General features: G+C 47.4%; 1 protein-coding gene across 6 annotated transcripts in view; it reads left to right on the top strand.

Annotated features, from left to right (window-relative positions):
• The window catches only part of LOC119174526 (uncharacterized), a 92,329-nt gene that overhangs the window by 51,605 nt on the left and 13,241 nt on the right, over positions 1–27,483 (top strand). For all 6 annotated transcript variants that reach the window (XM_037425470.2, XM_037425468.2, XM_037425469.2 and 3 more), the window contains exons 11-16: positions 2,372–4,128; positions 5,174–9,083; positions 11,808–12,008; positions 19,994–20,166; positions 21,578–21,904; positions 23,985–24,172. In XM_037425470.2, the coding sequence (XP_037281367.1) occupies positions 2,372–4,128; positions 5,174–9,083; positions 11,808–12,008; positions 19,994–20,166; positions 21,578–21,904; positions 23,985–24,172 (6,556 nt within the window). The remainder of the gene's footprint in view (positions 1–2,371; positions 4,129–5,173; positions 9,084–11,807; positions 12,009–19,993; positions 20,167–21,577; positions 21,905–23,984; positions 24,173–27,483) is intronic.

Genomic DNA, 27,483 nt, shown 5'->3' with positions numbered 1-27,483 from the left:
TCATGTCAGTCGATACGGCGTAGCCGTCCCTTCGTGTGTCGACGACGTAGTTGACGAGCTCGCTTTCGAGTTGCGGGTACTTGCACTTTTTCCCGCGAAACGCCTTTCGGCTCCTGTTAGTAGCGGCGAGGGCATCTTTCTGATTCATCCAGTAACGCACGCGCTTCTCATCGACGTCGTACTTTCGTCCAGCTTCCCGCTTCCCGTGCTCCTCGGCATGTCAATCACTTGCAGCTTAAATGCTGCAGTGAATGATCTCAGATGCCGGCCCATCGTCCGTCACGTGCGCTGGCTTCTGCAGGGTTCACTACAACCAACAAAGTGACACCGACGACACCGATCTGAAGTCGCGCTGCCAACGTATCGACACGATGCTAGGAACGATGCCAACAAAGAGGCCGCACAAGGCAAATATGGCGGCGCGCTGTCAACAGCGTGGTCGGCGCGTCGGCGGAAGTAGAATAAAAGCGGAAAAGCGTGCAGCGCCATCTGGCTGTAAATGAACTAACTACACTTTTCTGGCGGGACATTTTGAACTTTTGTTTTTTTTTTTTTCGAAATATCCGCTTTCAAAGTTGGGGTGCGGCCCTTACACGAGGGCGGCCCTTACACGAGTATATACGGTAATTGTGCTGCGGATATCAGTGTAACGATTTAAGAATGAAGGTCGCTGATGTTTGGTCTGTTAATGATTAATTATGCCAAGCTTTGGCGACAAAATTAGGCGCACAGAGTGCTTGATTTTGCGTGTTGGGGTGCTGACGCGCGAATTCGCTGGCCGCTACCACTGCTGTTTCGAGTGGTCGTTGTGTGGAGAGCATGGCTGGGGTCCACTACTGATGCGCAAGATTCCGGTTCTAAGGAACCAGCGGGTGATGTGATTTGTTGCTTGCGACGAAACACAATACAGCTTCTTCGCTTTCGCGTATTCATTAGCGCGACAATTTTGCCCGCCACGTTCGGGGCGGAGTTAAGCCTAGCCATGACTTCGAGCAGAAAGCCCGGCTGCGATATGCATGGCCGCGGTGCCCTATGTTTCGAAGTACCACAGGCTCGATCGCAAGTACAAAGATCTGTCCTGCGATGGCCTTCGTTTTCAAGGTGCGAAGTGCTAATAAGCAAAACCTTCTCGCCAACGAGTCCACGCTATGGCAGTCGGTTCGAGACGCATGCGTGCGATGTTCGCGACGAGTACGATGCGCGATTGTAATCTGAAGACTGAACTTCCGCTTGGAGATGCCTTAACAACCCTTGAACACACAGCGAGCGCGATAAGTAGTGCGATTTTAGACAGCCGCGGCTGCGCGACGCACAAGAAGCAGGCTATACCAGAGGCGTATCCAGAAGGAGCATTGGATTAGCGAGGCATACTGGAGCAGTACAGTAGAAGCAGTCAATCAGAATCCTCCAAATGAATTTCAAGGATCTGCTTTTGAACACTGCATGCTCTTTACAAAATACTTTTACGACGAGCCCAAAATGGTGGTGGGCAGTTGTGCTGTTACGAAGCTATAAATTTTTGGAAAACACCATTTTTTTTTTGTGACCTCCACGATAATTTTCACCACCACAGCAAGCGCAAAAAACTTTTTAAAGCACTTCTACGTAGCTTTCTGTGAAGATATTTTGGAATCGGATAGAAAAAAGGCTACAGACACTGAAGAATGATTTTCAAAAATCACCCTTTTTATGCCTCATTGAGAATAAATTCGACATGACTCTTGATTATATTAGGTTATAACAGACCCATTCAGTATTTTCATAAAAGTCTGTTGTAATAGTACTTGGATTTTACATACTACTTTTACAACAGACCAATATCGTCTTCACTGTGGAGGTCTGCTGTAATGAGGTTATACTGTATAACAACAATAATCTAATCATATACATAGTAGCATTTAATAAGTAATTTAATTACCTAGTTAATTTCAAATCGCGAACGTCTATTTCTTCTGGGGTCGTTCACTTCCTTTTATTTCTATAAACTGATGAAAATCTGGGGCTGGAAACTCTGTGGTTTTTATTTCTGTTACGTTTCTTTTGAGCACACAAAAAATTATATTTTCGAAATGGTTTGTGGAAATCGGTGTGCGGGACGACTCGTTGAACCTGGTAGGAGGTGAAACTTGATGCCATTAAGATTCAGTGATGATGATTACTGGCACCAGCAATCGCACTTAAAATGCATGTACTATTAGCAATTCTGGCCTTCAGGAAGACAAGTCCTCTTGCAGAAACGTCAGCTCGAGCACACAAGCCCTGTTGGTGGATTTTTTCATCTACTAATAGTTGTGATAGTGTCATTTTTATGCCTGCTCTTTGAGAGAGTTCCTACTGACACGCAAGGCCCTGTGTGTTTCTTCTTTCTTAGGAACGAGATGAAGGACTGATACAGCTAGCTTCAACACAAGGCTGCTTGGAGCAGGCGCTCGTGGTTGCGACTGAAAAGGACGCCCGCATTCGCGAGCTCGAAGAGCTTTCTTCCAGCACACAGGCGGCGCTGGATGCTCTGAAAAATGAAGCTGCTTTGCTTTCCGTTTCTCTGAACACTGCAGACAGCAAGCTTCAAGAAGCCGCACAAAGGCAGGCGCAGCTCCAAAGGCAGCTGGAAGAGAAGGAAGCGGTCGTCGCTGCCTTGACCGAAGAACACTCTCGCGTGAAAGATGCGGAAGCTGAGGCTGTGGCATTGAAAGAGAAGCTGGCAACTTATGAGAGCCTTCAGGAAGACATGGAAGAGCTGAGGCGGCAGCTGGTCGAGCGTAACGGGGATAGGGACGAATTGCACATGGCTATGATGCAACTAGCGGGCGAAAAGGAGGCTAGTGATCGGCAACTTGATTCTGTCCGGCAGCACCAGCTGCAGCTTGAAATTCAGCTGGAAGAGAAGGAAGCGGCCATTTCTGCCTTGACAGGGAAACAGTCTCGCATGAAAGAGTTGGATGTTGAGATTGTGGCATTGAGGGGGAAGCTGTCCACTTTAGAGAGCCTTCAGGAAGAGATGGAAGAGCTGAGGCGGCAGCTGGTCGAGCGTAACGGGGAGAGGGACGAGTTGCACATGGCTATGATGCAACTAGCGGGCGAAAAGGAGGCTAGTGATCGGCAACTTGATTCTGTCCGGCAGCAGCAGCTGCAGCTTGAAATTCAGCTGGAAGAGAAGGAAGCGGCCATTTATGCCTTGACAGGGGAACAGTCCCGCATGAAAGAGTTGGATGTTGAGATTGTGGCGTTGAGGGAGAAGCTGTCCACTTTGGAGAGCCTCGGGGAGGACGCGGAGCAGTTGAGGCAGCAGCTCGTTGAGCGTGATCAGGAGAAGGAAGAGTTGCGTGCCACATTGACTCAGCTGCGGAATGACATCGCTGCTAGAGAACATGAATTTAACTCGACTCGACAGCGGCTGGCACAACTTGAAAGCCAGCTGGTGGAGAAAGAATGTGTTATGGCCACCTTGGTTAATGAACGGTCCTCAAAGGAGGCCGAAGCTGCGGCGTTTAGAGAGGGAATGACCACTCTCGAAAGCCTCCACGAAGAGGCGGAAGAGCTCAGGTACCAGCTTGTCGAGCGAAACGGTGAGCGGGACGAGCTGTGCATGATGATGATGCAGCTGCGGAATGATGCCACTACACAGGAACAAAAGCTGGGCTTGGCGCTTGTGGAGGCCTTGGAAAGAGAGGCGACGACTCCTCTGCGGCTGCTGCAGTACATCAGGGACTGCGAGACTGCAGCGCAGTGCAGAGTTCCGTCGCAAGAAGTTGTCCTCATGCTCTTTGAGATGCACCGCCTCGCTATCGAATTCCTTGAGGACCTGAGCGGCGCGTTGGAAGCTCGTCACAGACGCCTGCAGGAACAACACCAAATGCTTTCTGCTGCACAAGACAAAGTCTCTGAGGATAGCGCAGCAAACTTGGAGTTGTCGTTACAGCAGGTTTCAGCTCAGAAGCAAGCTGTGGCTGAACGGATTGATAGGGTAAAGAGCCTCGCAAACGCAGTGGTACCCTGGGCAGAGTCGCTGTCAAACTTTTCGTCAGGTGCAGTGCTTGAATGCACTGTGCAGGATAGCACTTTAATGGCCGACACACCAGGTGACGTGATAGAGACGTCGGATGAATCTACCAGTCTACATCCTGCAAGGTGAGCCTTACAAACCAGCGCGTGATGTGTGTTCAACCTAGACTTATGAAGTTTGATGAGGTCTTATTTCAAGTGAGTCTTCCCATGGGAGCCCTTATGTTTTTTCATTGCGAACTGTGACTGCTGTTTCTCTCTTCTGTGTAACACGCACAAGATCCCGTTAATATTCTTATACGTTTCGCCATCTAGAAGTACGATGGAGGTGAAAACGCTTTAGGCCTGTTTGGTTAGATTTAGGTGCACATTAAGGGGGGATGGACAGGTGTGCAACTACCACTGCCCATTGCTCGGTTATTTTTAAAGCAAACTCCACAAAATTTTGTAAGACAGTGAGCAGGAACAATGGCTTAGTTTAGACAAACTGCACTCTGAAAACTCTAATGTCGTATATTTCACAGTCATAAACTCGTTATTAGCGGAGAAAATCAAAGTTTAAGTTTCATTTATAAATTTCATGCCAAAATCTCCGCTCATGACGTGAGAAATTTCAAAATGTATTTTCACTATTTTCGTCGAATTGTTTTGATGAAATTTTTCGAAACTTCCTATGCTAAGTCTGTGGCACCCACAAATTACAATCTACTTCATTTTTATCAACTGAAAGCTACATAGGACACCAATAGAGACCTTCAAAATTTCTTGCGTCAGTGTTTGGGCGGTAGTCTCAAGGGGGCATCGCCACCCGCATTTTTTTTCTTACGTTTTTCGTTTTTTGTTTACTAAGCACTGTGTCGTGGTAAAAGTGGTGCTTTCGAGATTGTGAAATTGTACTTTACTCATTAGCGAAAAATTGTTTTGCCCTTCGTGTCTTTTTAAACCCAAGATATTATTATTATATTTACCATCATGCACATATTCTCTATTTAAAGTAAAGGTTTCTATGCCGTAAGACTTATTTTGATTTAATGTGATGAAAAGCAACTCAACCTTTACTTTTTTCAATGTTCTGCAACAAACAAGAATTTTAACTTAAGCTTTTTGAAGGAAGTATTAGTCGCTCCAGAATTATTACAGTTGGAACACATTTTTTTTTTTTTTTTTTCAGTTCATCATGTTCCCAGACTGAAGCGGCCATGGGGGAAACCGTTATGACCAACCTGTCCACGTGCGAGCTTACCGCTTCCTCGACCGACAGTAATGCAAGCGAGGATGATCTGACCGAGAATATGGCCCACGTGTGTAAGCTTCTATCGGCACTGCGTCGGTCATTGCAAGACCTTCTGAATCGGACCGTGGCACCTGCCAAGGTGTCGGCCAGGGCATCGCTTCTTTTGCAGTACGCCCGGTACGTCGAGGAAGAGTACATTGCGCTGCAAGAAACTGTGGACCTCCTTATGGGAAGGCTGGCTTACCTCAAACCACAAGAACCTCAGCGCACTGTCAATGTGGTGTCAGAGTTGCGCGTGCAGTGTGACGGAACTGTTGAGGCTGCTGCCTCTGTTTTTTTTTCACCTGCCGGTGGCCGGGATAGCACAGATGAAGAGTCTTTCGCTTCTTTCGAAGAAGAACACAGTGCTTCAAATGTGCAGGGAAGTTCTGAAGAACCTCAGGCAGAACCCACGATGGACAAAAGTGAAGCGTTGAAGGCAAGACTCGTGGGGCTCGCAGTAAAGCTGAACGTCTTCTTGACAGCATTTGCACAGTTTGACAGAAAGGAGGATGTTGATGAAACGAGCCACGAGAATCAAAGCAAGGAATGCACAGAGCTCTTCGACTACCTCGAGAAGTGGGCAGTGGGCTTCAACGAATTTCTCGGGCAAGTCGTAGAAACATCCACTGAAGCGCTGCAGATTATACATGGTAGTGCAGTCCCTGTTGAAGATTTCAGTCGAGAGAATACTTTGGTGGTGCAGAAACTCGCATCGCTTCGGCATCTGGTGCTGTCTGCTCTTCAGCAAAGGGATGACCTCGAAGAAGGCACGAGGACTCTCCAACAAAACCTTCTGGACGAACAAGCCACAGTGAGTACGTTAAAGCAAAATCTGGAAGAACAGCAGCAGAAGTGTACTCACCTGGAACTTGAACTGCTGTCAATGCAGCAGCAGCAGCTGCAGACAAGCACGACCGCTGCAACTGAGACTGAGAGTTTACTGAGGAAGATCGAGGAGTATAAGCAGACCGTCAGTCAGCTTAGCAGCGCACTTGAAGAAGTTGAGGACACACTGCAGACTGCACATGCCGAGAAACAGCGAATTGAAGCAAATGCCGCCACACTTCGAGACCAATGCACCAGAGCAGAAGAGCAACATCAGCAAGTTCAGCTCGAGCTCTTGCAAGCTAGGGAAGCTGCTGAAAGAGCTCAGGTCGAGAGGGATAAACTTGTCAGTGACCTTGCCAGTGCCAGAGCAACCTCTGAAGCCACCCTGAATCTGACCGAGCGAATTGACGAGCTTGATAAGGAGCTGGCCGAAATGCGGCAGGAGAAAAAAGAAATGGAAGATAGACTGGAGAGTGAAAGCTGCCAGCTGGCTTCTTCGAGGTTGAGTTTTGAAGAGCTGTCGACAACTAACAAAGTGCTCCAGGAGTCCATTGCCGCTTTAGAGGAGGAGCTGCAGGCAGTCAGAGCAGTGCAGGAGAATCAGGTGGCCGAAATTCGCAGCATTTTTCTGGCCATGGATGTGGCCTTTACGGAGATCTCTGTAGTCGGAGACACAGGAGTGGAATTGGGTGTGCTGAGGGATGCCTTGAGCCAAAGGCAGCAGGAATTCGCCAGTCAGCTTCAGCAGCTAGCAGACGAGAAGAACGCGGCGCTGTTGGAAGTGTCCGAGCTCCGCGAAAAGTGTTCCCAGGCACACTTGGAGCGGGAGAGGCTCGAAGAAGAAAAGAGGGCGGTGCTGCAGCAGGCTGAGGAGCAAGAACAAGAACTACTCGATTCTGACTCCTTGCTGGAAGAGAACCGGATGTTGCAGGCCGAAGTGGAAAAACTGGTATTGAAGGTGAAAGAACTCCAGGAGCTCAGGTCACGTGTTGCTCTCCTGGAGGAGGAGAAGAGTGCCCAGGACGAGCACATCGCGTCACTTACAGTGTTGCAGACTACCGTGAGGCAGATGCAGTTGCAGCTGACAGACAGAGAGCAGACAATAGCCACTCTGGAAGAGGAACTGCAGCTTCTCAGGCCCAAGGAACACGAAATTGAAGAACTTCGGCAGCTCATTTCCGGGCTGGAAGGTGAGCTCAGAGATCTGAAGTCACAGTATGAGGCTGCTCACAAGGACCTTGAAGAGCTGTCACAGTTGCGAGTGAAACTGCAGTCAGTCGAGGCTTCCAAGGCCGAGCTGAATGGGCAGGTCGAGGCACTGAAGGACCGCAATGAACGCCAGGCGCAGGAGATGAGGCAGCTGACGCAGGAACTGGAATGCCTGCAGGCCTCTGCTGAAATGTCTAGCGGCGCTCTGCAGATGCTCAGAGACCAGCTCTCGCTTGAGAAGGAAAATGTGGCCGTCCTTACGGCAGACATCGCTAGGGCAGGTGCGCAACGTGCAATGCTTGAACAGGAGCTTCAGTCGGCTCAGGAAGAGACCAAGATGTATGCGGCCTTGCAACTTGTCCTTGAAAATGACCTTCAGACAAAGGAAAAGGAAAGAGAGTCAGCCGCAGCACTGCTGAGATCTGCGGAGGAGGAAAACAAGTCACTCAAGTTCCTTCTGGACGAAAGAAATGCCACAATTGAATGCCTTCAGCAACAGTACAAGACTGAGCATGAACAACACAAGCAGACGAAATCGAATATGGATGAAATTTTTGAGGAAAAACAACAGTGTCTTCAACAACTGAATGCATCGCACAGTGTAATAAAGGATCTGTCAACTTCGAAAGTGGCACTGGAGCAGGAAATTTCCACATTGCTGCAGAAGCTGGACACTGTGGCGGAAGGCCTTAATCAAGCAAAGACTGAAACTGAGCATCTGAAAAACTTGTTGGAAGAGAAAGAAGTAGTGTGCGCACAGCTTCAACACAACCTTGATGCAGCAGGCAGCCGGCTCGAAGAGTCAGAGGCTGAGCGGGCACAACAGAGATTGCATCTGCACCGCTTGACAGATACCGTAAATGAAATGAAGGAGCTGGCGTCCTTGAAAACGGCCCTCGAAAACGAAGTGTCTGACCTGTCGCGAAAGTTTGACGCCGCCAAGGAGGACTGCTCTCGAGCAGAAGAAAAAGTGCAATCCCTGAAGCAGGAGCTGGAGAAGAAATCATCTGATATAGAAAAACTGCAAACCGACCACGACGTGCTTGGGCACGAACTCGAGCAGTCCAAGTCCCTCTTAGCGCATTCGATCGTCGAACAAAAGGAGGGTGAAAATCGGCTGAGGACCGCCCAAGAGGAAATCCGCAACCTTGTGGCATCTAAGTTGGCATTGGAGAAGGAAACACACGTGTTGTCGCAAGAACTTCAAGACTCGAGAGAAAAGCTCACTCACATGGAGGCTGAAACGCAGGCTTTGCATCTTTCGCTGGACAAGAAAACATTGGAAATGGGGCATGCCCAGAAAGATCTCATCGCGGTCAGACTGCAGCTTCAGGAATCGCAATCGCTGGCAGCTCTGTACTCGGATAAGCAAAAGCACTTGGAAGAATGCCTCAACAGCGCCCAACAGGAAGTCGTAGCAGTTGCAAGTGCCAAGTCCTCCCTTGAAGAGCATGTGAAAAAGCTGGTGGCTGAAATAGAACTGACTCGACAGAAACATTGGCATGCAGAAGAGGAGGCAGGCAAACTGAAAGAGTCTCTGGAAGCAAAGAACTCTGATATCGAGTGCTTCCGTGGCGAGCTTGAAGACATCCGTGGCCAGCTTGAGGAAGCATCACGTGAGAAGTCCGTACTCGAAAGTGAACTTAAGGTTGTAAGTGAGAAGCTTCAGGAAAGCACACGAAAACATGAAGAACTCCTTGAGGAACTGAACCAGTGGAAATCAGCGATTCAAGTTGCCCACGAGAAGGAAGTTGATCTGGAGGCATTGGTGAGTATGAATTTTCTTTTTTTGTTGGAGGCCCCGAGTCAGCTTTTTTTTTTTTTAGCTTACTAAATGCATTGAAACGAGGAGAATGCATTGCAGCAATATATTTCGAAACCAACTAAAGAAATGAGATACTACAAATGAGGATGCTGAGAGTGCAAGTGTTTACCTTTGCTGCGCATGCTCAGCCAGAGGTCTGGCACCAGCAGCAGCTTTGCTGACTGTTGCCGATACTGGTAGGGGGATTCAGAATATGTTTAGTACAGTTAGACTCTGTAAACGGTAATCTCTTAAATGGGATTGCTGCTTAAACAGAATTTCTGCCTACGAGATGATTGGTCTTGCATCTGAATGATGCGATCCTGTTAATCTCCCAGCAAATAGAACCCGTGTTTAACGGAACATGTTTTCTCGGTTTCTTCAGGTTCTGTTTTATGAGCGAAAGGGCCGTTGAGGGCCCCTTCTGCTCTGTGCATGTTTACAAGTCGGTCGTCGGCCAGAATATTGACCTGTTCAATTCTCATTTTAGAAAATGTTTGCCAACTGAATCTCACCCCGCCACTATCTGTTGGTATGGGCCTCATGCAGGCAGCTAATTTTCTGCAATGACAGCCTATGACTATGAGCTCGTGAGGACAGGCTGAACGCTATCGAGGTTGTTCATGTGCTGCTTCTTGTTGCACTCCTCTGTGAATGACGGGTGCTACCTACACGTGGCAGAAATTCTGTTCTTTATAAGATGTGCAAACAATGTTTGTTAAGAATGCAAACACTTCTGTTGGTATTGCAGGGGGGGCAGGTTTGGGGAGGCATTCCCCCCCTCCTTGTTAACGCTCCTTCCTCCTTGCTAGATGATTAAAACCATCCTAGGTTTCCCCCTTGCTGAAATGCTTACATTTGGCATATGGAGTGCTCAGCTATTGAAATGCAATACTTGGAGTGCAGGCTTGCCCCTGGTATGACTGACAATTAAAGCGAGAGTGTTAACAATAGTTCTTGATGACATCGGTGGAGTGCAACCTGTCACAGTTTCAAAATACTGTGATTGGATGCACACTGTGCATTGTGGCTAGAGCTGGTGGGCATGAACGACGGTGTTCAGCGCTACGCCAGTGCCACTAAGAACTACAGATTGAATTACTTTTTCTTGCATGCAGTCACCATGTGTCACGAACAGTTTGACCATCGCACCTCATCTGCAGCAGCCATGCGCCTGGGCATCACATTTCGATTGCTGAGCACTGTACATACTACATGCATGCGAACGTATGCATGAATATACGTAAAGGGGCAGTTGGCAATAAATATCTGTAGTTTAGCGGGCTTAGCGGGATCACAGGCTCAGCTGGAATAGTCATATCGAAATGTGCATGCGCGGTTTTCTAAACGACCCATAGCATTTACCGTACACACGATATTTTCAGCTTTAATGTTAGTGAGTTTGCATCGATAACATAACGTACATAGAACATGGTGGCAATATTGTCTGCCTGCTTCGAACTGAATTCAGTGTTAGTGAAGACTGACTCACTTAAATGAACACGAAAGGCAACTATTAAGTCGACGTCCATTGTTGAAATAGCGGTCCAGAAACCTCGTAGTGTTACTTTTGGGTCAAGGAAGGGCTTGTTTTAAAATAAAATGGCATTTTAGTGGTCTGAATCAAGTTAGCGCACTTCAATTACCCGCCGTTTGACGTCACTGTTGCCGTGCCCAACGTTAACCGGTTTTAATGCACAACCGCCGGCACCATAGTAGCAGCAGAGGGAAAGTAGCGGGAGCCACAGCAGTAGCAATGACCATTGAGCAATTTTTAACCAAAACTTAAACATTAAGCCGTACTTGGTTCAACAGGGCCCCCTAGATGGTACGACCTGTCCTGTTTTACTAGGCGAAAATCGAATTTTTGAACAAGTCGTGCCATTCCCCATAGTAACATACGGCGGTTGTTTTTTTCATGAATAAAACGGAAACGAACAACAGAATTTTATCACGTCTCTTGATGCATGGACGATTCTTTATTTAGTGCAGCTAGATCGATTACTAGTGATTAATTGTAGTGATTAATTGTCTGATGTCATTGGGATCATTTTGAGAATGTCCTACTGCGGTGCATGTATTCTTGTGCATTAACTTAATTTCTCAATAAGTAGAGCACTTCTGTTGATAATAGTCGTTTTAGACTTCATTCATCGAGTTTTCACTATGTCGTAAATTGTTATTTGACTTTAGTGTCCCTTCAATTCGTAGCAAATGACTCTGGAAAATGGTTTTGCTTGACTTCAGGTAGCTTCGATAACTGAGTATTATAGATAACTTACTTTGTGTAGTTTCTGAGATTGCTTCCCATTTCGAACGTCCCTAGGCCTTACCTGGAAAATCACTGTGAATGAATCTGCAAAGTTGGGATGTTTCCTGTTGAGTGCGGGTTCATATTTACGGTATTCACTTTTATTGTTACTAAATACGGTAGTAATATTGCTATGTGCGGAGATACAGGCGAGTATTTTAAGCCTTTTCCTTTTGGCTTTTTCCAGGTACGTCACAGCTTGGGCACAGAAATGCTATCCTGCCAAACTGAGATGTACTATGCGTAATGAGCCATAGTGGCTATTGCCTTAACCCTACTGGTCTGTTAACGCTATACTGTGTAATTTATTTAAAGCCTTCTCGCTTTCATCCCCCCACAGTCTTCTTTGATACAATTTTATGGTGTCTTACTTGTAGACTGCTTCATTGAAGTCTCAGCTGTCAACATCAGAGGCAAAATATGAAGACCTAGAATGCAAGATGGCCACCGCGAAGACCATCATAAGGCGTCAGGAGAAAGAGTACAAGGCACTGGACAAAGAGGCCGAGCAGCTGCGTGGCAGCCTGGCACAAGCCGAATCCGAGCTGCAGCAATCGGGGGGCAGCAAACGCATTCAGGTATCCCATTTGTTGTATGCATTTTTGCATTGTTGCGCGAGGCTCCCGCTCATGCTTATCCACACTAGATGTCTTTTCTTTTTTAACCATTTGCAACCATGTTCTGTAATAGGGCGTGTCTGCTTTTTTGACTGAGTTGTGTTTCCTCACTCATTGCCTGATGTTGACTCCTATGCTTCTAGTAAACTTCACCTTTTATAACATGAATACTTTACATATGCTTGTGTTTATTGGAGTCTTTCATAAAATTTATTACCCTTAATCAATTAGAAGTAGTTGCCTGTACTCTCTCATTTAAATCACATCATAACACTATTTCATGATAATGCATTGCAGTAATACCTGGCTAATAGATTGCCGTGTATTGTCCCTGGTAAAGGGGTGCTGACACAAAAATGTCGTGCCCCCAATAACCTGCTGGATCGATTGTTGTAAACATGCGTGCATCATCTACGAACTCTGAACAGTGAACACAGCATGGAAAGCAATTTATGTGAATTGTGGTGTTCACATGCCCAATCCAGTGCTACACCAGGCTGCACCTCTTGACACTGACATCATACAAGGTTACCCAAATCCGCGATGTCGCCAATTGTTTGCGCCAGCTTGTTACTGTTTGCCAGCTGCTCGCGAGTCTGGGTCCACAGTGAATGCCACGAAGCCACGAAAAAGTCTTTGCCACTAGTTGATGACGATGATGGCAACGTCACGCCATGGCCATGAGCAAAAAAAAAAAAAAAAGTGAGCAGGCTACGCAGGCATTGTGAAAGTGCTTTACAGTACTGTGCACGTTTCACTCGCTAAAACCTACGTGGCAATAGTTGTACACAGGAGCTTGTCATTGTTGGAGCTTTCACAAGCCAAAACTAAGACTGGTCAGCGAAAATTGGGAGACCCTTAAGCTTCACCTTTAAGAGTTGAACATGATAGCGATGTCCTGCCCCTAGTGCTTACCCAGTTCAAAATGGCTTGTGTCAGTGAAGCTTTTGCTCGCGGCTGCATGCTGTGTACAGTACGTACCCGCTTTAAGCATACCAACGGTTAAAACGTAGTTGCGTTGTGATGAATTCCCAACAGATTCTCATAGAGACTAGCGCATTTGCGAAGCGCTTGAGCTGTAGTGTTCAGATGATGCCTACTGTTAGGAACAGGGCTAGACAGTATCCCACCGCTGCCACAAGTCGTTGCGGCTCGGGTCCAGCGGGTCTCGTCGTGGGTAGCTGGCCGCCGCCACTGGACCTTTTTAGCACATATTGTAGGGAGAAAGGTGCCTTCCTAAGAAGGTATTTACAGATGTTTATTTACGTAGTTTACATAAAGGAGGCTTACATCTTGACAAACTCGTGTCGAAAAAGTCTCTCCAAAAATCTCCATCGGAAAGGCCTCAAAGTAGCCCACGAGGTATAAACAGCCTCGTTTCTACAGATCCGCAGATGAGGGAAACGGCACCAAATCACACCGCTTAATCCCAAGACATATCCCCAGCTTGGAATGACAATGCCCGAGCTGGAAAGGCTTTCCGCAGGCTAGCAGCCCCTCAGTGACTCGTTCACAGTACTCGGAATTCCGCTCAGCCTTTCGGTCCAAATGCCGAACCCAACACTACTCGTTAGTGTTACTAATCAGTAACAAAAACAGAAAAGTGTAATTATAAAATTTGCCATATAAAAAGAACTGTTTATTTGCTTTCGATTTAAGTATAAAGATGACTTTCGATTGGACCACCACATGGTGGAATTTGTGCCTCAATATGGACAGAACTGACGATTTTGTGAAATTTTTGAATTTTTCTCTTAAAGTTTAGCAACTTCAGAGGTCTGAAGATATTTTTTCTTCATGATATACCTTCTGTGGAGTGAGTATTTACTACCCAGATATTCTTACAAAGTGCAGTATTGCAATAAAAAAAGTGCAAATGTTACACGTTTTTGCTAAATTTGTGGAGGTGTATGTGCCAAAAAAAAATTGCACTAATATTTCTGAGCTTCAAACAACTTACACAAGAACCTTTACTGAACATGTAGACCAACTTTGGTATAGAAAGAAAGAGGGGTACTTTTAAAATAACATTTTTTCACAAACAACACCCAAATGACATTCTGGGAAGTTCAGAAGGCAGTCACGTGACCAAAAATTTTTTTCTCTCGGAAATATTCCATCTTTTCACTGTTTTATTAAATGCAGTAAATCAGCACGATTTTTTTCAAATACATCTGGGATGGTCGTCAAAATGACTGAGATGTTTGGCATGAATAACTCTTTTTGTAGTGGATGGCCCACTTTAAACCGTGAAGTCATTAATAAGTGCATGTTCTGACACCTGATGGCTCTGTACGCTTGTAGGTGCGACATGTGTGAGGTCTCGCCTGTGCGTTGTGTGCTCCGTGTGACATCTTGAATGATGTGTGTGTGATTTTGCTGGGATCTACGGGAAGTGCTGTGCGGTGTGTTGGGCTGTGAGTGAGGTGCATCCCGTGAGGCTCTGTCTGCTGTCCCTGTTGGTCAGTGTGCAGCTTATTGTGCCAGAGAGAAGGTAGGCCTAACCAACTGACCGATGACCCATCGGTAACAAGCTACTTCACGAGGCAGATACCTGTAGCGCTAGGAGAGTTACTTCGATCGTGGTGGTACGCGGAAGTGGAATATTTGAGCACTAAAGGTGGCCAAGAACCACCGCATAGGCAGAACGCAAGTGAAACGAAGCCCGTCTGCGAAAGCCAGTAACAAGAGAGACAGCTGGGTGGCGTGTACAAGTTCCGATGTGTGGATCGACATTGAGGACACACCTTTTGAAACTGTAGAGGAGGCAAGCGCCACGGCACATTATGACTGCAAGCAGTGCATCCGGCTGAATGTCCTGCGAGAGGAGTTCGCGCAGTTGTTGCGGCAGCGTAAAGAGGAGTGTGTGTTGCAGCTTGAGAATACTGAAACAAAGCTGAACGATGCTCTTTCTCAGCTGGGGCGGGAGACCCGCATGCGCGGAGAACTCCAGGCGCAGGTTTCTCAGCTGCAGACACAGCTTGATGACTTGAAGAGCGCGATGGAAGGGTCCCGGGCCTAAAATCCAGAAGGGTCGCATCATGCTGCAACGGAGGACAACGGCACGTGACAAAGTGCATAGCCAGGCAGCTCCGGGAAGCTGCTCAGAACCACTCGAACTGAGAAGGGAAGAGCGCAGTCAACTGGATGACGAATGTGCCTTGGAGTTCCAGGGGTGGAGGCCCACCTTGTGAAACAAAAAGCGTAAGAAGCTATGCAAGAGCTTGAGAGAAACGGGATCCTCCAACAAAAAGGTGCCCAAACAGCAGAAGCGCTTCAGGGAGCCGCCCAACGAAGGTTGGTGTGCTTTCATATATGGAGACAAGAATGCCTTCAGAATGAGGCACACCACTTCACGCGCTGTGAAGTGGAACAGGCTAGCTTAGTTCCGCACATGGAAGGATGCCACCCTCGAGAATGTTATGGATGAAATGGATGCTGCGATGGACATTTGGAACGCACCAGAGGCAGTTGTGGTTTTAAATTACGCAAGCGGCGATATCGTGGACAGTGATGCCTCCCCACATATTATAATACAGGAGCTCATGGCCAGGATGCAGACGTGGCAGGGGAGAGCCAATAAGCATCGCTTCATTGCGTACGGTGTTCCTGAAGGTGGAGTTTGCTCTACAAGGTTGGCATGGCTGAGGAACTGGACACATGCCTGGGACACACAGGCTTTGTTTTTTTAGGACTCCAGCTCGTTGGACTTACAAGGCGACGGACACAAACAAGCGGTTACTTGCACCCCCTGGCACCGCTTATGACAGCCCTCGGACAGGCATTGCTACAGATGGCAGAGAAACAGGACCAGGTGAAGCGCAGAAAGCCCCCTCGTCCCTTCAGTCAGAAGTAAAACATGTACACCGTCGTCGCCACCACCGTGACCTACGAATAAGGGAAACCAATGTGGGTCTTCTCAATGTACATGGCGCAAGAAAGCCGAGCAAGTGGGAAGAGCTATATGCAACGCTAGAGAGTGGAAGAATGTAACTTTATACGCTAACAGAGACGCACTTTCGTGGGCTGGAGGAACCCCCTGTACATCCAAACTGGGAATGGTCAGGCTCCAACCGCGAAGGGAGTACACGCAAAGGCGGGGGAATAAGTATCCTGTGGCGGTCCTGAGCGATGTGGGAAAGATTGACATGCCCATGCACTGAACACAAGTGGCTCCATCGTAGCATCCTAGGGATTCTCGTGATAGTAGGGTGTGGTCTACCTCCCAGTGAGGGATGGCAAACATGATGCAAATGCTCAAATTATGAAATGTACGTCAATGGATGTACAATGATGGGCAGCTGACAGAGAAGTTTTACTCATGGGCGACTTTAATGGAGACCTGGTGGACCTGACGGCACGTGAACTAAACTTGGAAATAGCCAACCTTCGCTCTGACTGGGAAGGTGAATTAACATGGTGTGCTAGGAACAGCCATTCATGCATCGACTATGTACTTATGTCACCAAAGCTGTCCTGCCATGCTTCATCAATCACATTAGACGAAAATGGGAAGTTTAGTGTGGGAAGGGATCATAACCGAATTAAATTGACCCTCTCGACTTCCTCATGGGGCCAAAACGGACAGACTGTCGTGAGTCTGCCGCACGTTACCTACTGGAAGAGACATATAAAGACATCGCCCAAGAGTTTGAAGGCTGGCTCATGAATCTGGAATCACCTTCCGATGACCAATATGTAGAAGCTCTGCAACAGATAATGGAAGCACATGAAGTATGCATTAACTCCCGTGGAGAGTATGCGTTGGAAGCCATGGTGGTACGAGGAGGTCAAAGTGGCACCAAGTGCTCAACGGGAGGCAAATCGCCTACACAGAGAAGTGGTAAGGACACTCCCTCCACACGAATGTGCAGAGCTATGGCAGAGGTACCTGGAGTGCAAAAGAGCTATTCAAGCAATAGTACAACGCGAGATTGCCGAGCACAATGGCAAGCAGCTGAAAGCCTTAAGTGAAGACAGGCGAAACGGTTCCCGGCTGTATTGGACGTATGTGTCATCGCTTGACAAGAGGGCAGCCATGCCGCGAATTCGAAATGAGGAGACTGATTTCGCCATCTGTGATCTTTCGGAACATCTTACAGAACATATACATCATCTGTACCAACCTGCGCAGTCAGCTTGCGTGTCTGCAGACGAGAATGAAGCAGAAATCCACTGCCCCGAAGATGAGATCATGAAATGGCAATTGACACGAAGAGCGGTGGACAGCGCAATCGCACGCATCTGTGCACACACAGCAAAAGGACTCGATGGCATACCCGCCGGTGTTGTAAAACACCTGGGGGAGGCTGCCCGAGTTCACCTTGCCAACATCTTCTCTGGCATTGTGGCGGGTGACACAGTCCCTAGAGCCTGGCGAACAGGAAGGGTGTGCCTGGTGAGAAAGAAATGTGGAGACGCTGTGCTTCTACGAGACTACAGGCCTTTGACTGTAACAAGTGTCCTATACCGTGTCTTTGCACAGGTATTGAAGGCCTGGATGAGTGGGTGGGCAGAGAACGTGCTCACAGACTTGCAGAACTGGTTCCGAGCTAACCGATGCCTGGAAGACAACCTCTTCGTGCTGATAGAAACCGTAGCAATGGCTCGCAAAGAGTCCAGAAACCTGTATGGTTGCTTTCTTGACGTAGCTAAGGCATATTACAGTGTCCCACAAGAATCCCTATTCCAGCGGATGGCGGAATGTCAGAGGTGTGGGTCGACCTAATGCGTCGGTTGTACAAAGATAATTCAGTTATAGCTTGCTTTGACGGAGCCCAGTCCCGACCAGTGATGGTAACACGGGGACTTAAGCAGGGCTGCCCCCTCTCACCCTTGCTCTACATGATTTATGTTTCTGGATTGGAACATATGCTCCTAGCATCCAGTATGGGCTTCTCATTCACCCACCTGGACGATGGAATGCCCGTGACTTGGAAGCTGCCGGGTTTAGTCTATGCTGACGACGTGAAGCTGTTAGCCGAAAGCCCAACGAACCTGCAACAACCGGTCACCCTTGCTGCGACCTATCTGTACCACCTGGACCTGGCCTTCAATGCGAAGAAGTCTGCTGCATTAAATTTGTCAGGCTCCCACCCTAATGCCGACATATACCTGCCAGGACGATATCAGATACAGTGGGCCACTGAATATCGGTACCTCGGGGTGGTATTGAGCACCTGCGGTGCCTTGTTGGGGGCGCATGAAATAAATCTGCGCAAGACTTCGCAGAGAGCAGTGAACGAGCTGCTCCGAAAAAGCCTATTGGGAGGCAACCGTTTCCTGCTCATCCGAGACATGTTGAAGGCTATTCATGTCCCAGGCCTCACATTTGCCAATGCCATACTGTGCCTCACTGTGACAACCAGGCAATGGCTGGAGCGTGGCCAGCGGGAGGTGGCCCGTGTGGCCCTTGGATGCCATGGGCATGTCGCAATAGAGGCCATCAAAATGACCTGGGATGGTCCTCATTTGAGGCACGCGAGGCGAGAAGTAAGGCCACTCACGAAGAATGCTTGCGGCTCATGGACGACTAACGGTAGCCCAGGCGACTGTTCAGATATGCGAGTCTAACCGGCACACAAACGTTTGGTTTGGCTTCTGTGCAAACCCTGTGATGACAAGATGTACAAGTGGGCCTATGCAGTGAAGACGCAGGTGTGTCAGGAGGAGATGGAGCAGTGGCGGCATGCCATGAAGGATAAATCCACACTGCTCACATACCACACTCACAAGGCCGACATTGGCATGGAGCCCCTTTGTGATAACAGCGGTGGCAGCGCACTCCTTTTTGAGGCACGTGGGGGAGCGCTGCGTATGTTGACATACCGTCACAGGTTCGACTCATCTGCAGACGTGGCCCAGGCCCTATGTCGAATATGCGGCACAGAAGAGGAGACCACAAAACACATCGTCCTCCACTGCGCTGACTTGTGCGCGGGTCACCTAGAGGGCACCACCCTACCGCTGGCACTGGGATTCCTAGGAGATAAGGAGAAGAGCACAGCGGTGGCCAGAGCGGTCCACGTCACAAATCAGAGATTGGTGCAGTGGTGGTGCAGACCTCGCAGACAGTGCCGACGTGCAGACAATGTAGACGTTTCGAAATGTAGCCGGTCTGCAAGGAGACACTGGCTGTCTGTTGCAAACGTGATAACTCGTTTTGTGTGTGTGTATGTGTGTGTGTATGTGTGTGTGCCACATTTTGTTTTTCTGTCTCTCTCTCTCTCTCTCTTTTCTCTACGTCTCCCTTCTTTTATTTCTTTCCTTTTTTTTTTCTGGTTAAGGCAGTTCAGAGCTGCCTACCCGTTACAAAGGGCAGGACCACAATCCATCATCATCATCATTACACATTATTACTGTAATATATTACATGTTGCGTTGTGAAGCATGTATACAGGATGTGTGTGATGTATAGTTATTTTCACTATATTACCAAGCAGACGCGTGGCTCTTGGGTATAACACCCGTTTTACACGTAAACGACCTGGGTTTCTTCTCGGCCTGAGGCGCAAGCGAAGCAGGCCGAGAAGTTTTGTTATTTATATTATTTGCATCTTTCCCGTTTTTTCGGTCATGCACACGATAGTTTTTCGCTCACAACCATTCACAACGCCGCCTATGCCAACACTGAAGTTCCCTTGAAACGAGCTCTTTAATGCCATTGCATTAATAAACAGGCTGTAATTAATTATCTGTCACGTGCTGTAGCAATCGGTGTGACAGGCTATGACTAATAGGCCTCCTGCAGCATATTCCAACAACAACAACAAAAAAAAACTCGCGACAAACATTTTTTGTGTCAGTACCTCTTTAGCCTGCAGTATTGTGCTGTTATTTCCAGCCTGAAAAATGTAATACTAATGTAAGTCTCGACTGTTCTTGCTTGGTGTTTCATACATTCTCCATAAATTACGCTCAATGTAGTGAACAAATATTGTTTGCAGCAACTGGAAGCAACGGTCGAAGATGTGCGCAGGGAACTGTCTGCAAAGGAAGACCTCGTTGAGGAGGCTTGGAGAAAGGTCGATTCCATCAACACGGAGCTGACTAAAAGCAAGGAAAAGGTCGAATTCCTGCGAACCCGGATGCGTACCTACAGGCAACGCATTTCTGAACTGTAAGGACTCTCAAGCATGCACTGAACAACCCCGAGGGCCGAAAATTGTATTGAGCAGGAATATGTGCCCTTTAGCTATGTAAACATGCTGCTGCAAGAATTTCGCCAATATGTGCTATAATAAGGAAGTTACAGGGGTTTGAACATCACATTCTCGCGTGGCCTCATCATCCATCTCCACTGTAGGGTGGGGAAAGGTGTAGGTGGTCGTCGTGACTCTGCCCACTTCGGCAACGTAACACGTCAGTGATGTGTCAGCGATGTGCAGCCAACGGGCGAGAAGGGCTATCCCCCACACGAGCACGTGTCATAGTAGTGTGGGGAGAGGAGGAGGTACGATGCGAGAGGCACCCTACCCCTAGCGGTTCAGTAGCGAGACTGGTCTTTATCTCTAAGGCTTTTGTTCTCGCAACACCGCTTCTCTCGGTAATCTCGGGCTCTACAAAACAGCAGATGGCAGCACGGAAAAAAAAAAAAAACGCAGACTGCGTGGCCATAACTGTATTACCGCAAAGCCATGATGACTTTTCGTAGGGCAAAGGACCAATCGACTGGCTCAGTATTACGTTAAATTGCTCACGCAAGCTTCTGTCATTGCACGTACAGGGGGGATTGGTCAGAAGGAAAGAGGCGTGGGAATTCTTTTTTGAAATGGAGGGTCTGAGCGGCACGCAGCGCTGCAATGTTCGGAAGATGTGATCGCCGCGGGTCTACTTTAAGAATTGGCAAGCTTGTTTAGGGGGGTCTAAAAAAAAAGTCTTGCAACACTTTTTGAGCATGGTCAGAAAATACTGCCGATCGGTAGCCAAGGCTCCTGAAAAGACTTGAGCCAAGAAACTTGGAAGACGCTTGAGCTTTGCCTTCAAGAGTATGATGCAATGGCATAGTCTAGCCTCGTGCGCATGGCCTTATCAATTGCTAACCTTGCTTTGAAGCTTGGCTGCGCATGTCACACCAGCTGGCATGGTGGCGAGGTGAGGCCAGGTGGTGCGCAGCTGTGGCACGAGTGGTTGTTAAAAAATGACGCAGTGAAGTTTCTTGCAGGGAGCAGCAATTTGATGTCATGCTCAAGACTAATCAAAGGTAATGATTTCTGATAATAAGAGGGATACAGAATGCTGATTGTCTAGAACCAGCAGGCCTCATCGTGATGATTTTTGAGATTAGACGGGACTGATTATGCAGTGAACTTGTTTTAAGCTGAAGGGGTTGACGGGGTCGTCGTAAAGCAATGCAACACGTGTCTTGCCATAGTTGGCATTCAGTGGTTTAAGGCTTACAACTTGTCGACTTGCTTATTAACGGCAATGTTAATAATGAATAGTAACTTGTATCGAAATTGGCCTTGGCATTAAAAGTGTTACACCTAATGCGTATCACTCATGCATGCAACGTTTGTGCTGCAATGCAGGGAGAAGAAGCCCGGTGCCAAAGTCGAAAACGAAGACGAAGAGCTCGGTGCAAGTGCTGCTCCCGTGAATTCCGTTCCCGCAGCTACACAGCAGCCACCCGTGGTCACACAGCTGAGTGTGTGCGCAGAGAGCCCGTCCAAAGCGGAATTCTGCGTGACCGTTTCGGCGCTCAGGAGCCCCGCCTCTGCAACAGGTACACCAGCTGCAAAGATATTCAAGAGGACGTTGTCGCAGCCACGTTCTGCTGCCAAGACCTCTGCGGGCGTTCTCCCGTCGGCCATTTCCAAGACGACTGTGATGAAGCGATCCCTCTTCTCTCAGTCGAGGTATGAGCACATAGCAGTACATAGCAGTACTTTTTGTTTTGTTATACTTTATCTGCCTCTCAAAAAACATGATAGTCTCTTGTCTGAAGGTGCTACGCGAGATATGGTGCCTATCTGGCAATAACTTGAAGGAACAAAAGTTTTTATTTAGAATGCAGAAGCACTGGTTGGTGGCAGCACCGGGGCATTTTAGGTAAAGCCCCTGATTTTTTTCAGCGAAGCGTAGGAAACTCCTTCTTTTTCGTTTGTTGCGTCTCATTGTTCACGCAGCGTGACGAACACTACGGTCTTTAGAATTGCATATCTGCATATTTTCTAAAAAAAAAAAAAAACAACCTCACTGCTTAACTCCTGTGTTGATGTCACGCCTAAAATATGCATAATACTTGCTTTTTGATTGACAATGTTCGCAAGTATGAATGCAGCCACCAGATCAAGATGGGTGGGCAATGAGCAGGGGGTTAAACTTTTGCCGTGTGGCTGAGTTGTCGTACAGACATCAGCAGACACAGACAGACAAAAATTTTTGCTTTGAAGTATGCGAAGAAAGACTATCGTCTTTAATAACTAAGGTGAAATGCAGTATTCCAGTGCTCTCGTCGCAGTTTCGGGGCCATGGCGCTGGACTGCTGAGCCGACATAACATGATCGAATTCCAGCCGCCGCGGCCACATGTCAATGGAGGTAGAATGCTAGAGGCCCATGTACTTAGTCCAGCTGCTCGAAATTGTGGTGCCCTCCTTTACGGGGTTTTCGTAATCGTAGTGCGGTTATGGGACGTTAAAACCCCAACAATTATCATTGTAGTGTCGCAGTTTCACATATCAATAAGGTGATAAATTATATAGGGAGAATAAATGAATCTTGGTGCATGTATCATGCTTGTTGGAGCTATAATTAAAGCTTGGAGCAAACGGCACGCGAGCCATACACATACGCGTTGGGTCTCGTCAGTGCATAACTTTCTGACACGGCATTGTGCTCTCTCCCTATGGAGAGTGAGGAAAAGGGTGCAAAAAGGTATTAAGATTAGATTTTTTTTGTTATAATTTCCCTATTCATATATTTATTGTCAGCGCAATAAAATTGGTCATCTTTGCAAATTTTAGAGTTAAAAATACAAACTTGGCATGTCGCTTTGAGTCCTTGACAAGCTAGCAACAGCTCCTAGAAATTCCTTGAATATCCCTGATTTTTCGCTTTGGAAAGCTGTACGGACCCTGCATGTTACTGCACCTGCTTTTTGAAAAAGGTTAGTCATGCGCTGTATTGGGGCTCCTACAAAATTTTAGCACGCTTTACTCACGTTGCCACTTGAGTAATAAAAATAACAATAATATCAAGAGTCTTAAGCCACAAAACCACGATATCATTGTGAGGAGCAGCGTAGTGGAGGGTACTGAAAATTTTTACCACCCGGTGTTCTTGAAAATGAACTGACACCGCAAAGTACACGGGCCTTAAGCGTTTGGCTTCTATCGAAATGTGACCACCGCACATGAGATCAAACCCATGACCTTCGGTTCAGCAGACGAGCACTGTAATCGCTACACCAGTGTGGCAGATAGACTGTTTACTAGGATTTTCGGAGCCAGGAAGGTCACTGCGCGACTCTCATACACTAGTGCATTTGTAGCTTCTAGAGGTCGCCCCGTCACGGTGGTCTAGTGGCTGAGGTACTCGGATGCTGACCTGCGGGTTACGGGATCGAATCTCGGCTGTGGTGGCTGCATTTCCGTTTGAGGCGGAAATGTTGTAGGCCCGTGTGCTCAAATTTGGGTGCACGTTAAAGAACCCCAGGTGGTTGAAATTACCGGAGCCCTCCACTACGCCGTTTCTTATAATCATATGGTGGTTCCGGGATGTTAAACCCTACACACCTATCTAGCTTCTCGAGGTTTTGTAATGCACCGGGCTCTGATTGCGTCCGGCTCACTGATTTATGCCTGCTGACAAATAGCCTGGCACCTTCGGATTCCTTAGTGCATGAATGCTTGTGGAAGTGAACTTGTTTTTGCTTACTAAGTGCGAAATGACAGATGGAAATGGTGATGGTCTGAATTTCTCGTCTTTGTGGCAGCCGCTCTCCTATTACCAAGTCGCGAAACGGGACTGCCAATGAGGCGACCTTGCCGACTTCCCGGGAAGGGGCGATGACGAGGAACCGTCGCACTCGATCTGCATCCCGAGCTGCAGGCACAGGGAGCGAGCCAGTAGTTCACGCCAAAGTAGCGACGCCAAAGCAGCGCACTCTGCCTGTGTCCCACCGTAAGTGTGCAGCGTAAACGCAGCAGGGGCGATAGTCTCTGAAAGCTGGTCAGTTGCTTCATTGTTAAATTGTGGCTCCCGTCAAAGTGTAAGGGGGGTGGATATGTGACAGTTTTAAACATTATTAACTGTGTGGATGTTTAAGCTGTCATTCCTGTGCTAATCCTCACAGAAATTTTGCCAAGCCCCGCCACTGAGTATGTCAGGTGCCAGGGAGAGTGAAGACATTAGAGGGAGAGGGTGTAGTGTAGGGGAGTGGTGAGATAGGAAGTTGGAGCCTGAGGGTAGAGTAAAGCCTTGTGAAACGAGGACTGGCGAGGTAAGAATGTGGGAAGAAGGAAGGAGGCTACTGTTAAGGAAAAACTGTACTCGGTGAAGTGGAGAGAAGGAAAAAAATTACAGCATATCCACGGAGTGAATGATAATGAATGGGGCGAAGTGCTGGAGGGTCACCGTAATTACTCGAATCTAACGCGCACCTTTTTTTACGGTTAAGAGAGCTCATAAATCGCATGCGCATTAAAATCGAGTGCGAAAAAAAAATGAATACGGTCATTCTATTGCCATCGGCATTTCTGAAATGGCCGTTTCCTACGTGCTTCGGCATCGTGGTGCGTCGGCCATTTCTGCCTATGTGTTTCCCATGTGCGGCATTTCTTATGTGTGCTGAAGAGTTCGTCATCTTAGTGTGCATTAGCATCAACGGCATGGAAGGGCCGACTCCAAAAACTCGATGAGTGCACCACGATGCCGGTTATAAAAAAAAAGTCATCGCGTGTGCCGAAACAGACGGAAATCGGGCCGCATCGCGGTCGTTCGGAGTTCCCGAAACGTGCGTGTGGGACTGGCGGAAACAAAAGCAGAAGATTGTCAAAGATTCACGCAAAGGCTTCACGCAAAGGCTTCGCCGAGTATGTGCTTGAGCAGCGAGCGGCACAGCGGCCCGTGACGACAGAGCTACTCTAAGTGCAGGCTATGCAGTTAGCTTTAGAAAAAGGGCTAACGCGGAGCCAGTTCAAAGCGAGCAGGTGCTGGCTAACTAACTTCATGAAGAGGAAAGGCTTTTCCCTCCGAAAGCGAACGGGCATGCGCCAAAACTTCCCGGAAGAGTACGAAGAAAAGCTTCACAGTTTTCAAAGGTTCGTCCTTAACTTGCGGCACAATGGCTACCTGCTTGGGCAAATCGGAAATGCCGATCAGACACTTCTTTACTTCGACATGCCTGGCACCACAACCGTCGAGAAGAAGGGGGCAAAGCAAGTTCGCATGCTGACATCGGGCCACGGTAAAACAAGTGAGACGGCAATGCTCCGTTGCACGTCAGATAGGCACAAGCTTCCCCCGTACCTCATTTAAACGGAAGACGCTCCCGGAAGGAGTCTTTTTCCAGAGTGGTGTGATCGTGTGGGCCAACGAGAAAAATGAGTGCGCGTTGCAATTGATGTCTTACTTTTTTTTTTCCGTCGTGACAACCGAGTGCGCGGTAGAATCGAGTAAATACGGTATATATATAAATACTGTATATATTTGTACAAGAAATTCTACTATTTGTTAGCGGTAGCTATATACATCGCTTGTTTCCCCTTCATTATAACGGCCTTATAGTCGGTGAAGTGGTGGATCGGTGATGGGGCTGAGTGGGATGTTTGCAAGGACGAAGTAGTGGGCAGTTCGCAAAGTTGGAATTATAGGTGGTCATGTACAAACAAGAAATGGACACTGTGTGACAATCTACGGTTCTTTAACGCGCACTTGGATGCAAGTACGCAACCATATTGCATTTCATAATGGCTACTTCTCGACAGTATTTGCTTCATGATATCGGTGAAGTGGTGGGTCTGTGATGGGGCGTAGTGGGACGTTTGTAAGAATGTAGTAGTGAGCAGCAGGCCAAGATGGAAGTATAGGCGGTCACGCAGATGCATACGTACGTACGTACGTACATACATACATACATACATACATACATACATACATACATACATACATACATACATACATACATACATGCATACATACAAGGGATGGACAGACCCACGCCTTTAGGAGCTTCGCCCCTAACAAGGAGCAGCCGAGGAAAGAAGGAGAAATAAATAACATGAATTAAGATTGCTGGTGGAGGCGGGATTCACAACCGGGTACGCATGTTCCAAAGTTAAGCGAAGTAACCACTTGTCTATCCAAGTGTGGTAGCAGAAAAAGCATTTTTGAGAACCGTATGACTGCATTGCTATGGGCCAGAGAGTGAGAAAAAGATGGAAAGAGGAATGTAGAAAGAGAAACAGCAAGAAATAGAGAGCAAGTGTGAAAGAGTGAAAGTTATGAGTGGTATAGTATAGCAAGAGGGTGGGAAAGAGCAGTGATAGTGAGGAGGAAAATGAGGAGGGAGAAAGGGGAGAGTGTAAGGCATTGCATAGCCATGTGTACTGTAGTATAGCAAGGGGGTGGTAAAGGCAAATGAGAGGGAGAGAAGGAGGAGGGCTAAGCCTCCAGCTCTGCTGTTCCCATCTTAGCACCACAGTACATACCTCTCCCAATTAAAAAAAAAAAAATGTTCACTAATAATTCTTATGAAACTTTCTTGTATATATATATCTGCATGCCGATTTCAAATATATGATTATTTTTCTAACATCACATATAGTTTTTAAATCTAAAATATAAACTCTTTGTTCCTCACTTGTTTCTTCGTATTTTGTGCTACCTGCTCAAAAACACATCCTTACAAAACTTGCCCAAATTTTAGTTCTCGTAATCACTCGGTGCATTTTAAGGTTCGTTTGCATCGATATTGCGTCTGGCCTGTTGGATTCAGATGCAAAGAAGACCTTTTAAACAGGGAACAGAGGACATGAGTCTGTTTCCTGTCCGTGGACAAGCGTCTTTTCTGTCTGTGGACAATTTTTTTCCTTTTTTTTTTCTGTCTGTGGTCGTGTTTTTTTCGTGCTGTTGACCCTAAGTATGCACAGCCAACTGTACTCTGTTTCAAACACCACGTGCAACACTGTGGAAACTAGCGAAACTTCTTGTGGTTGACGCGTTCGCAGGGAAGAATAGTTCAATGTTCTTACCACTAATAACTGAGTATTGTTTTCGTTATAAGTAGTTCAAGATATTTTGTGGCTTACAAACGAAAATGCCATTGAAAATTTGTTATTATGGGGCTGTATAGCTCAATTTCCACGTGACGTCACATACAGGCTCTCTGCTCTGGGTAAGTCATGATAGCAGCCACCTAGACTTTCACTATCAGTGCAGGGGAGGACCACAGTGTCGTTCGGTACCCGGGTTCTTTTGTGCCCTCCCTGCTA

Source organism: Rhipicephalus microplus, chromosome 5, assembly GCF_043290135.1.
Source record: "Rhipicephalus microplus isolate Deutch F79 chromosome 5, USDA_Rmic, whole genome shotgun sequence".
NCBI classification, from domain to species: domain Eukaryota; kingdom Metazoa; phylum Arthropoda; class Arachnida; order Ixodida; family Ixodidae; genus Rhipicephalus; species Rhipicephalus microplus.
This window is presented reverse-complemented; position numbering and strand designations above follow the sequence as displayed.